Below are 12,601 nucleotides of genomic sequence, written 5' to 3'. Positions count from 1 at the left end.
TTTAACCTATACAAATTGAAGTTTACAAGAATGAGAGGTAACCTTTTTAAAATATCAAAGATTCTGAGGGCTCTTGACAAGGTAGATGCTGACAGTATTTTTCCTCATGGGTAATCTAGAACTAAGGAACACATTTAAAATTAAGGAATGCCCCATTAAAGGTGGAGATGAGGAGAAATTTCTTCTCTCAGAGAGTTGCTGTGTTTGGAATTTTCTTTCCTAGTGAGCACTGGAATATGTTTGACACTGAGTTAGAAAGAATATTGATCATCAAGGCAGTCAGTGGTTATAGCAGACAGGTAGGAGAGTAGAGTAAGGCTGCAATCAGATCAAGAATGATCTTGTTGGTTGGTAAAGCAGGCTTTGGAAGTTGGGGGGGAGTGCAAATCATCTATCTCTACTCCACTTCTTATCTTATTACATGTTTAAAGATGAGAAGTTGAGAAAATAAATAGTATTTAATGCAGGTTGATTCGCAACTCCAGTTTTATTAAACAAAATACATAAATAAGCACTTGTTAATAACATGCCTCTATGTACATACACCAAAGACAGTTACTATACATATTGCACAGGTAGCTGCTACAGATTCGCTGCATACACAAAAAATACATTCACAAGTTACAAAAGTATTGAAAAGATTCAAGTGTGTCAGATAACATTCTTCCAATTCAATTCAGTTTTGCACAGAGCATCTCTAAGAGTAATTCATTCATGTTCACTTTGCCCAGGACTGGTCTGAAAAAAAGATCTGTTACAGAGGTAACGCTGACCATTCTAAGAGTGGAGAGAATCAGTAGAATTTGAGCAAATCTCGCCTGATCTCCATTGTTCACCATTATGATGAATTCATTCAGGGTATGCTGAGCTTCCTGCTGCAGAGCCAGGATATACTGAGGCATCCTGAGGCTAGGAACATCTGTAAAACAGGATGATAAAGGGTAATATAGTATCAGAGATAATCGGAACTGCAGATGCTGGAGAATCCAAGATAATAAAATGTGAGGCTGGATGAACACAGCAGGCCAAGCAGCATCTCAGGAGCACAAATTTTTGTGCTCCTGAGATGCCGCTTGGCCTGCTGTGTTCATCCAGCCTCACATTTTATTATCTTTGATAAAGGGTAATGGTCATTTAAAACGGAAAAAAAAATTCAAAGATGCTCCCTGTTCTGTTTTGAAAATCAATGTTAGAACGTTGGTAGTACAAAACAAGTAGTATTGTATGAGCTGCCTTTATGCTCCCTGCCAATATTCAAAGTTTTTGCAGTCATAAGGACTACAATTCAATATGTAACAGGTAGCTGATATGACATGTAATTGTGCTCCTGACCAAAGCAAATTTTTATCCTCTGTACAGTCAACTTAAAATCTCTTTTCCCTTTTATAACAATTTGGTTTATTTTCTCATGACCTGATTGAGTTTGGGAATTAATCATACCCACAGGCTTGAGCATGAAACTAAATTTGGTCATGAAACAATTGATAGTTTCTTATCTGCAACTTAAGTTAGTTTAAAATTTATTTAATTTAAGTCATCTGTAAAACTTTGATGTGAAATATGTTTCATCAAATATTTCAGGTCATGCATAATGAGTTATAAACAATGCAACTGGAAACTGGGCAAGAAATTTCACTGAGCATGTCCTATGATGAGTACATTCCAAATAGAGACGAAACACTTCACATCAAGGAATCAGTGAAAGTATTGAAGATTCAAACACTTCAAGCTTCTGGCAAATTCCAGGTAGTTGGAGCATTAGCAGAGACCAACTGAATTGTTGGACCATTCACCTTTTTATTCTATGAACAATACGTGGAGTGGGGTCAAGAGAAGAAAAAATGCACTGAGAAATAGGAATAAAAGCATTCTAGTTGGATCATCTATGATATCTATGTCCGCATCCCCTCACAAGATATAAAAGTAAAGTATACAACGTTCACTGAAAAATGTTCAAAATTAATTGCTGAACATTCTTTGACATGAAGGGGTAGATATTTATTTGTGACTTTTTAATCAGTTGTTTGAACATTTCAATTAGTCTGTATAAAACAAAAAGATCGTACATGAAAATAAGCATTAAATTTTTGCTTTAAAGGATTAGTAAATTATTTTTAGAAATCACAAATACTTTTGTGCATACAATGACAAATGAACTGGTAGAACACTACCGTCCTAATAATCACTTCTTATTTTAATAGTGAAAACTTGTGGATCATTTTTTCCTGAATTATGATCTTTCTTGTTCTACAGAGTTCTGCAATTATTGGAGGATGCGAGATATTTCATAGATTTAGAGTTTTTAATGAGAACACACATTCCTTCTCGCCTTCTGACTCCCACCCTGCCTTCACCTTGCTGTTCCTCCCTGAATCATCCATCGTATCATTCATTTGCATATGAAAGTGACCCCATCATCAGTATTCACCATGAACCACTGATCAGTTTGAGCACTCCAGAGAATAAGCCAACTGCTGTTCCTTGCTATATTGGGAACTCAGCAGAAGGACGTCAAACTTGTATTGTATTTCTTGGTTGCAGAATGTGTTTCTAAAAGACATGAGTGAACCCGATGGGTTTTACCTGACAATTGACAATGGATTCATGATCATCATTAGACTCTTAATTCCAGATTTTTATTAAATTCACGTTCCACCATCTGCCAGGTGGGATTGGAACCCGGATGCCCAGAGTATTACCTGGGGCTCAGGATTAACAGTCGAGTGATAATTCCACTAGGCAATTGCCTCTCCTATATTTCTGAATTATTAAATGTTACCTGACAGCACAGCACCCCAGGCCTCCATCAATGACACTTTAAGATATCTGCCAGATGGCAGGCAATATCCCACCATCTCCTCTGGCACTACAATCCACCGAGATATCTCTGATTCTCCTATTCTAGCCTTTTGAGCATTCCTGACTTTAATCACTCTAGCACTGGCACTTATGCCTTCAGTTGTCCCGGTCCCTCACTCGTTCTCTCTTAAATCCTCTTGTAACATCATACTTAGCAATACGTTTGGACCATTCAGCCTTTCAAGCCAGCTTCACCAGTCAATAAGATCATGGCTGAGCCGATTGTGGTTTAAATTCCACGTTCTTGTCTGCCTCCATAACCCTTAACTCCCCCCTCTATCAAAAATATATCTAAGTCTGCATTGAATAAATTCAGTGACCCAGCCTCCACTGATTTCTGGGGAAGAGACTTCCACAAACTAACAACTCTTTGAGAGAAAGAAAAAAATCTCCTCTACTTATTCTTAAACTGTGTCCCTTAACCCCACTAGAACTGTGTTCTAGTGGGGTTAAGGGGCACCGTAGAACTGTGTTCTAGTCTCCCTCAACAAAAAGGACCATCCTTTCAGTATCCACCCATTCTAGTCCCATTGGGACCTTATATGTTTCAATAAGATCACTTTATTTTGATAAGGTAAATGCCAAACCTGTTCAATCTTTCATAATGAAATAATTTAGGGCAGTATGGTGGCTCAGTGGTTAGCACTGCAGCCTCATAGCACCAGAGACCCAGGTTCAATTCCACCCACTGTGTGGAGTTTGCACGTTCTCCCCATGTCTGCATGGGAGTCCTCTGGGTGATCCAGTTTCCTCCCACAGTCCAAAGATGTGCAGATTAGATGGATTGGCTTTGCTAAATTGCCCATAGCGTTCAGGGATGTGTAGCTTAGGTAGGTTATAGGGGGATGGGCCTGGGTGGGATGCTCCAATGGTTGGTGTGGACTTGTTGGGCCGAAGGGCCTGTTTCCACACTGTAGGGATTCTATGATGATCTATAAATCCCTTAGTCAAATGAAGGAGTCAAATAAATCTTTGAACTGCTCTTTAATATATAATGATTTTGTTTTCAAATAAGGAAAGCAAAACTGTATACATTACCTCTGATAAATTCTCACCAAGGCCCTGTCCAGTTGCAGTTAACCTTCTCTACTTTTATGTTCCAGATCCCTTACAACAAACATCAACATTCCATTTGCCTTCCTGGTTACTTGTTGTGCATCCATACTAACCGTTTGTTATTCTTGTACCAGAAGACCTGGATCTCTCTCTACCCACATGTTCTGCAATCTGAATCTATTTGAACAAAATGCTACTTTTTTAATTATCCTGCCAAAGTTCACATTTTCCCACATTATACCCAATATGCCAGCTTTTACGTACTCACTTAATCTAGCTATAGTCCCTTACAGACTCTGTACATTCTTGACAAGTCATTTTCCTGCATACCTTGGTGTCGTTGGTAAGTTTAACTACTACACTTTGGCCCTTTCATCCAACATCAATAGTTAGCACTTGAGAATTTGCATTGATTCCTGTGATGCTTCATTATTTATAGTTTGCCAATCTGCAAGAGACCCATTTATTCCTACTCTCTGCTTTCTATCGGCTAACTGGTCCTTATCCTGACATCATGTGCTGTTAGCTTGTGCAGTAATCTTTGATGTAGCATCTTCTAAAATTTTCAAAACCCAAGTGCACTCCATCTCCAGGTTCCCTTTCATCCTCTCTTCCTCACTTCCCTCGTTTAAGACATTCCTTAAAATGTGAAAATGTAAAACTTTGACCAGTATTTTAATTTGAGCCCTAATACTTCCCTTGGTGACTCAGTGTCAAGTGTTTGCTTCTTTAACCACTTTCAGAAGTTTTACTATGTTAATGGTGCTACATAAATACTGGCCATTATTGTTGTTGTAGCTAAGGAATTAACATATTCCTCTTTTCTGAACCACTACTAGGGCTTGCCTGCTTCTGATGTGGCATGAGCTGTGATCTAATGAGAACACTCCAGAATTAGCAGGATTTCCTCTGACTTTAGCTGTTTTGGTTATATGTCAGAATTTAATTTGTGTTGTTTCAGAGAATCATAAAAGTTATGCACAGAAAGAGTCCATTCAACCTGTTGCACTAATAAGGATCCCATTTCTTGAACTGGAGCTATCTCCTGTACTTTCATTTTCCTGCTCCTTTTCATGCCCTTTATTTTTGACTTGTTGATTTGCATGAGTTTGAATGTCAACCTCTTCTGATATTAAGCCCTTTGATTCCCTTCTGCCTTTCATCAACATTACTCTGAAAGGTTTGCAGCGCATTTCTTTCCACTTCCCCTCATGTTGCCCACACATGAAGGAACCAACATGCCAAATTAAGAGGCTCTCCCGCAAGCGGCTACGTTAAATAGTTGTGAGCATATGGGCCTGATACACTACGGAACTCCTCATGGCTGAACCAGGAATGTTGTCAAGTGTTCAGTAGTAAACCATCAGAAGCGATGCAGTGCTCTACCATGAAAAAGGATTTTCTGAGTGCCGAGGGCTTAATCAAACAAGGAACCACATGAGGGAGAATTACCCAATTACTTTGTGAAAAGTTTAAAATTTATCCATTTTATAAGAAATAATTAGAAAGGCAAGTCAGTATTGTTAACAAAATTCTGTTTCTTTCTTACCTGGGTTGAAAAGTGTAATGCCTTTGAGATATGCATATTCTTTGTTGCTGACATCCATGTTCCAGAGCTTCATAAGAAATACCTTCACTTTTTGAACTTCTGCCAGAGAAGTGGCATTCAACACTGTCTCCGAGTTCTGCCCATCCATCACTTTCTGATTCAAGAGAATCTTTCTCAGCAAGCTGGGTGCCACAGCCTCAGTCACTTCAAAGTCAACTCTTTCCTGAGCTAACCCCAAGACGAAGAGCGGAGCCCAACAATTCTGCACCAGCAGGACCTGATCGCCTTCAGGTAGTTGACAAAACGAGGGCAAATTCTTAATGAAAGTCAAAGTCTTTAGGAGCACCTGTGAGGCTCGTCTGCAAGTGAGTTCAGGCATTTTGAGAACAACTTTCCTTCTAAACTCACAGGAGCATCCAGGAGCTGAGGAATGATGGTGATGTCGATACTGGCAACAGCTTGATTCGCTGGGATGGTCTTTGTTGAGAATGCTGTAGAGTATGCTGCTGTGTGATCTCTGCCCACATTGGCATTTATCAAAACTCACTGACTGGGATACACAAGCCATTGTTAACTGCTTGCAATCTCTGAAGCTTATCTGCCTTTACAGTCACTGAACTCTGCTTTTATAGGCTCAGTGAAACCCCTGCTGTAACTACCTTGAACTTCACCTGCACTCGACTACCATTTAAAGACAAGTGAGGCGTGGCCGATTATTTCACTTCTTTTTCTATGTTGATTGGTTATCCAATTTCTGTGAATGACAGAAATAGTGAGAGCTTTATCTCAACAAGGTTAATAGAGGATATATTATTGGCCATCATGTATGCTGCTGTGAAGGAGACATCCGTACCTTGGTACCAACGACCTCTTCATGCTGCCAACTAAGGTGATGTAATTCTTTTACAGTCATGAGAGTTTTATCAAATTCATGCTGTCCTTGAAAACAGCCAAGCCAAAAATGCAACGTGTAGCTGTCAGTTCCATTTCCTTTGGAAATACTTATATTATCTTGAAGTCAATGTTAAAAGTTAAGATTTAATTGATGTGTTTCTGAAAACCTGGCAGTCAGTAGTGCAACATACTGATACTTTGAATTTTAGAAATGGGTAATGTGGGTTCACACCCACAGCACCGCAAAGTGGAAACTTCGGATTTATTTCAACCAGCAGGGGTCAGCTATGGAGGGAAGGTCAAGAGCTTCCCCAAAAGATTGAAAAATCACAGGGTCAAAAGGCAGGTTTTATCATTCAGCTTGCAAAAATGTTTATATGATGTTGGAAACAAGTCAGCTGCCTGTTGAGACAACATTATCAAGGTTTAACAGGGCAGTCATGCCACTGTGGCTCAGTTTATAAAGCAGATTGATCCACACAGACCATGCGATACCACATTACATTCCAACATAGTTATCTCTAAAATTAAAGTACCACTAGCATAGTGACTCCCTCCTTTAGAATCTTCTTTTAATTAATTCACAGGATATGTATATTGCTGGCTAGGCAGCATTTATTGCCCATGCCTAATTGCACAGTGGATTGTTAACAGTCACAACAGGAATTCATATGAAACCTTCAGAAATACACCCGACCAGAGTTGGTAATCCATTCTGCTTTCCCTCTGAAAAGGTCCTTTTCAGAGGGAAAGCAGTGACAAGAGGGCTATCGAAGCGTTCAGTGGTGGGACCTCAGTTGTTCACAATATACATTAACAATTTGGATGAAGGAATTAGATGCAATATCTCCAAATTTGTAGATGACACTAAGCTGGATGGCAGGATGTACTGGAAGGAGACTGCTAAGAGGCTGCAGGGTGACTTGGACAGACTGGCTGAGTGGGCAAATACTTGGTATATGCAGTATAATGTGGATAAATGTGAAGTTATTCACTTTGATCACAAAAACAGGAATGCAGATTATTATCTGAATGATGGCATTTTAGGAGAAGGTGAGGTGCAATGAGATCTGGGTGTCATGGTGGAACAGTCACTGAAGATTGGCATGCAGGTGCAGCAGGCAATGGGGAAAGCTAATGGTATGTTGGCCTTCATAGTGAGGGGATTTGAGAATCAGAGTAAGGATGTCTTGCTGACGTTATACAGCGCCTTGCTAAGGCCACACTTTGAGTATCGTGTGCAGTTTTCATCTCCGAGTCTGAGGAAGAACATTCTTACTATGGAGGGAGTCCAGTAAATGTTCACCAGACTGATTCGCAGGAAGACAAAACTGACATGAGGAAAAACCTGATTGACTGGGCTTGTGCTTTAGAAGAATGAGGGAGAATCTCATAGAAACATATAAAATCCTGACGGTCCTGGACAGGCTAGATGCGGGAAGAATGTTTCCGATGTTGGGGAAGTCCAGAATTAGGAGTCACAGTGTAAGAATAAGGAGTAAGCTATTCAGGACTGAGATGAGGAAGAATTTCCTCACTCAGAGACTTGTAAACCTGTGGAATTCTCTCCCACAGGAAGCTGCCAGGGCTAGCTCATTAGATATATTCAAGAGGGAATGGACGTGGCCCTTGCAGCTAAAGGAATCAAGGGGTATGGAGAGGAAGCAGGAATGGAATATTGAGATTGCAATATCAGTCATGATCATATTGAATGATGGTGCAGGCTCAAAGGGCCTAATGGCCTACCCCTGCACCTATTTTTAAGTTTCTGTGTAGCACTTGCTTTGAATACCTCACGCCCAATATTCCTAGCATCGTTCCAACTTCCAGGTACACACTGTCTTCCACGCCAGTTGGAGAATAAACAGACTCTGCAGACCTGGCATTTATGTGGAGGCCACAATTTGTCAAAGAAGCCAGCAAAATATGGAACAAGGAGACCTTGCTGATTTCAACACCAGAATTTCTTCCAAGTGCTGGAGACTGTACCTCATAGCTACTGGGGAATTGGCACCGTGACTTAGTGAAGAGTGGGAATGCAAAACAAGGAAAGCTTCAAAAGGCCACAACAGGGATGGTTGGGGCATCGATCTGGCTATAATCCAAAGTGGTGGTGGGGTTTATGTAGCCTGGTTCAAGGGAGGCCCAAGTTCATGTGTGCCTCGGAGAAGCACTGCTGATGATCATGGCCCACAAAACCTGAATTTTTTTGTAAAATTCTCAACTTGCCTGCTAGGCCTTTTCTGGAAATGGATGTGGCTTGTGGCAGGTTTGGCCATCCTAATTCCATTAATTCAGATTGCTGGTTGGTTAGTGAAGATTAGGTATTTATAGAGTAACTGAAGCAATTGTTGACTTCTGACCACATGTCTGTGCCATCACCAGGACCACCTATTTTCATGTCCCTAATATCAGAAAACTTGGTCCCTGACTCAACTCATGTACTACTGAAACCCTCAGTCATGCTTTTGCAGCTTCAAGCCTTGGCTATTCAAAAGCATTCCTGGCTGGCTTCCCATGTTCTACTCTCGGTAAACTTGATGTCATCCATAAGACCGTAAGACAATAAGACATAGGAGCAGGAATAGGCCATTCGGCCCATCGGGTCTGCTCCACCATTCAATCATGGCTGATAAGTTCCTCAACCCCATTCTCTCACTCTCTCCCAGCAACCCTTGATCCCCTTGATAATCAAGAACCTATCTCTCTCAATCTTAAATGTATTCAATGAACTGACCTCCGCAGCCTTCTGTGGCAGTGAATTTCGTTGATTCACCACTTTTTGGCTGAAGAAGTTTCTCCTTATCTCTGTTCAAAAAAGCCTTCCCCTTACTCTAAGGCTGTGCCCTCTGGTCCTAGTCTCTCCTACCAATGGAAGCTTCTTCCCAACATCCACTCTGTCCAGGCCATTCAGTATTCTGTAGGTTTCAATTAGATCCCCCGTCATCCTTCTAAACTCCCATGAGTATAGCCCCAGCATCCTCAAACGTTTCTCATGTGTTAAGCTTTTCATTCCTGGGACCATTCTCATGAACTTCCTCTGAACCCACTCCATCCTTCCTGAGATATGGGGCCCAGAACTGCACACAGTACTCCAAATGTGGCCATTTCCAACTGTCTGCTGTCCATGGCCGGGCCCCAAGAAAATCACCTACATGAAACAGATGTTCACCTGCACATCTGCTAATGTGATATATTGTATCTGCTGTTCCCGATGTGGCCTCCTCTACATCGGGGAAACCAAGCGGAAGTTTGGAGACGGCTTTGTGGAGCAGCAGTTCATCCTGCAGCTCCAGTTCTGTTTACCAAAGTGGCACACTAGGCTCTCGCATTCCACGCCCGGCTCCAAACCAGCGAGTCGGGCTTCTCACGCATTTAAAGTTTGAGAATAGGTTGAGATTGTTTCGGCCCCAAGACCTCTAATCATTCGCTTTACTCAGTTCGTGACAAGCGACTGCACCTCCCAGTTGCAAACCACTTCAACTACACCCTCCCCCGACAACTCCTTGGCTGAAATGCCCATCTTAGGCCTCCTCCAGTGCTACAATGATGCCACTCGAAGGCTGCAGGCACAGCACCTCATATTTCGCTTGGGAACCCGCAGCCCAATGGTCTCAATGTGGACTTCACAAGCTTCAAAATCTCCCCACCCCCCAACCTCATCCTAAAACCAGCCCAGCTCAGCCCCACCTCATTGCCTGTCCATCTTTTCTCCCACCTATCCGCTCCTCCCACCTCACTGACCAACGCCCAACCCCACCCCCTACCTACAGGCCTCATCCCCACCTCCTTGACCTGCCCGTCTTTCTCAACTGACCAATCCCCATTCTAACACCCTACCTACACTCACCTTTACTGGCTCCATCCCCGCTTCCTTGATTTGTCCATCTCCTCTCCACCTATCTGCTCCTTTATCCACCTTCCATCATCACCACTCCCCACCACTATTTATTTCAGAGTCCCCTTCCCCTCCCCCCATTTCTAAAGAAGAGTCCAGACCCAAACATCAACTTTCCTGCTCCTCTGATGCTGCTTGGCCTGCTGTGTTCATCCAGCTCTACACCTTGTAATCTCAAAATCTAATATGAACTGTATTCGGTCAGTTCCAGACCTGCTATTCTAAGAAATCTTATAAACCTTAACCTTAATGTCTTTAATCAGCTCCGTCACATTACACAAGACAAAGTCTAATGTAAATTGTTTTCTGGTGAACTCAAGACCTGGTATTCTAAGAAACTATATTGAGAGCATTCAGTGTTTGCCTGTTAATCTCACTGTTCTTCAAATGTAGACTAAAGTCACTCACGATTATTGCCATCCCTTTATCACAAGCACCTAATAGTTTTCTTGCATATTTTGTCCCGTATCGCGTTACTGGGGGGGGGGGGGGGGGGGTCGGTGCTGCAGATCATTCCCACTAGTGAGTTCCTTCAGCAACTATTCCTCATTTCCATCTAAACCAATTCTACATCCTCTTCTCCTGAACCAAGGTAATCTCCAACTGTTGCACGAATAACATCCTTCATTAATGGTGCTACATTCTCAGCTTTATCTGGTTTCCTATTTTTCTTGAATGCCATCTACCTCTCAATATTCAGGGTCAAATTCTTGTCAACTTGCAGCCATGTCTCTAATAGCTGTTGGACCATATTTATTTACTTCAATGTGTACATTCCAATGAAGAACCTTTAGTTTTTTCCCTTAATTTTATTGTCTTTGTGATGTGATGTGTTGATCGCTGATGTACTCCTAGTTTTTATTCTCTCTGACCCTTCGTGCTAATCTTTGATCCTTATTTCCCATATTACTCTTTCACCTTGTCTGTAACGTTTGATATATGACAAATTTCCATATGTTTCCAGATTGATCCCTTGCTTCCATGATTTAATTTAAAATAAAATATATCACTTAGGGATCAAAAATTGTAGATTGAAGATAAGAACAAAAGAGGTAAGAGCAGGAATAGGCCATTTAGCTCTTCTGACCACCTCAACAATTAAATAATATTGTAGCGAAACTGATTTTGACTTAATTTCACTTTCCATAAGGTCTTAAGTTGAAAAGATGTAGGCCATTCAGCCCATCAAATCTCTTCTGCCATTCAATAAGAATATGGTTGTTCTGAGAATCCTCAACTCCACTTCCCTACCTTTTTTCCATAGCCCAATTCTTTTACTCATGAAAAATATGTCTATCTCAGCCTTGACTGTTCAGGTGCAGCACTCTCTGGTAAAGATTCCACAGATTCACCACCCTCTTGAGGGAAATAATTCCTCTCATTTCTGCCGTTAAACAGTGACTTTTATTCTGAGATTATACCCTCTATTACTACACTCTCCAAAGCAGGGAAGCAACTTCTCTTCATCTAACCTGTCAAGTCCTCTAAGAATCTTGCATGTTTCAGTAAGATTACCTCTTATTCTTCTAAACTTCAATGAGTACAGACCCAACCTACTCAACTTTTCATAAGAAAGTTCCCTCCAAACCCTGGGATCAGACTAGTGACCTTTTCTGGAATGCCTCCACTGGAAATAGGCCTTGCCTTAGGTAAGGTGGACCAGAATTGTGCTCAATGTACCAGTAGTGGTCTGACAAGTGCCTGTATAGTTTTAGCAAGACTTTCCATTACAAATACAAAGAACTGTGAATGCTGGAAATATGAAACAAAAACAGAAAGTGCAAGAAACTCAGCGGGTTTAGTAGTATCTGTAGACAGCAAAGCTGAATTGAGGTTTTGGGTTTGGTGACCCTTCATCAAAACTGAAAATAGTTGGGAGAGGGTGATAATATACTGATGACCGTGTTGGTGAGTAAATAGACTACATTGTGATAGAAAGGACTGCAGACGCTAGAAGCTAGAGTCAAAACATATGGAGCTGGAAAATCACAGCAGGTCAGACAGCATCCAAGAAGCAAGAAGGTCAATGTTTTGGGCCCTAACATGGACATGAGACCCAGGAAAACAGAAAATATGGCTAGGCAAACAAAGAGGTTGCTAACAATAACCCAAGAGGGACATAAATGTTAGACAGGGTGCTAATAGGAAGCGTAAACTGTTGAAACTGGCTTAGCTGTCCTGGGAGTAACCCATATAAAACAGGACCTGGTGTTGGGACGGGCTGGGCCCTGTGGTAACAAATATAGAGGAAGAAGGTATTTGCGTACTGGAATTGGTAAACTCAATGTTGTAGAGTCATGCTGTGTAGAAGCAGGTCCTTTGGCTCAACATGCCTACGCCCACCA

The 12,601-nt window shown here is 41.5% G+C and overlaps 1 protein-coding gene across 1 annotated transcript; it reads right to left on the bottom strand.

Annotated features, from left to right (window-relative positions):
- Window positions 1-487: 487 nt before the first annotated feature.
- On the bottom strand, window positions 488-6,108 carry LOC125452708 (nuclear receptor subfamily 0 group B member 2-like). Its single transcript, XM_048531421.1, has 2 exons — window positions 5,465-6,108; window positions 488-919 (listed from the first exon to the last, which is right to left on the bottom strand). Exons 1-2 carry the CDS (start codon window positions 6,030-6,032, stop codon window positions 672-674), a joined length of 816 nt encoding a protein of 271 aa, XP_048387378.1. The 5' UTR covers window positions 6,033-6,108; the 3' UTR covers window positions 488-671.
- Window positions 6,109-12,601: the final 6,493 nt, after the last annotated feature.

Source organism: Stegostoma tigrinum, chromosome 4 (genome assembly GCF_030684315.1).
Source record: "Stegostoma tigrinum isolate sSteTig4 chromosome 4, sSteTig4.hap1, whole genome shotgun sequence".
Classification (NCBI taxonomy): Eukaryota; Metazoa; Chordata; class Chondrichthyes; order Orectolobiformes; family Stegostomatidae; genus Stegostoma; species Stegostoma tigrinum.
The sequence above is the reverse complement of the archived record's forward strand: the minus strand, read 5'-3'. Positions and strand labels throughout refer to the sequence as shown.

What these genes read in the sequence shown, in the direction of transcription:
- LOC125452708 (XM_048531421.1), bottom strand. Translation starts at nt 6,032, where the DNA reads ATGGCTTGTGTATCCCAGTCAGTGAGTTTTGATAAATGCCAATGTGGG. An exon ending in CATTACACTTTTCAACCCAG is followed by an intron (nt 920 to 5,464) that starts GTAAGAAAGAAA and finishes CCTGTTTTACAG; the next exon opens with ATGTTCCTAGCCTCAGGATG.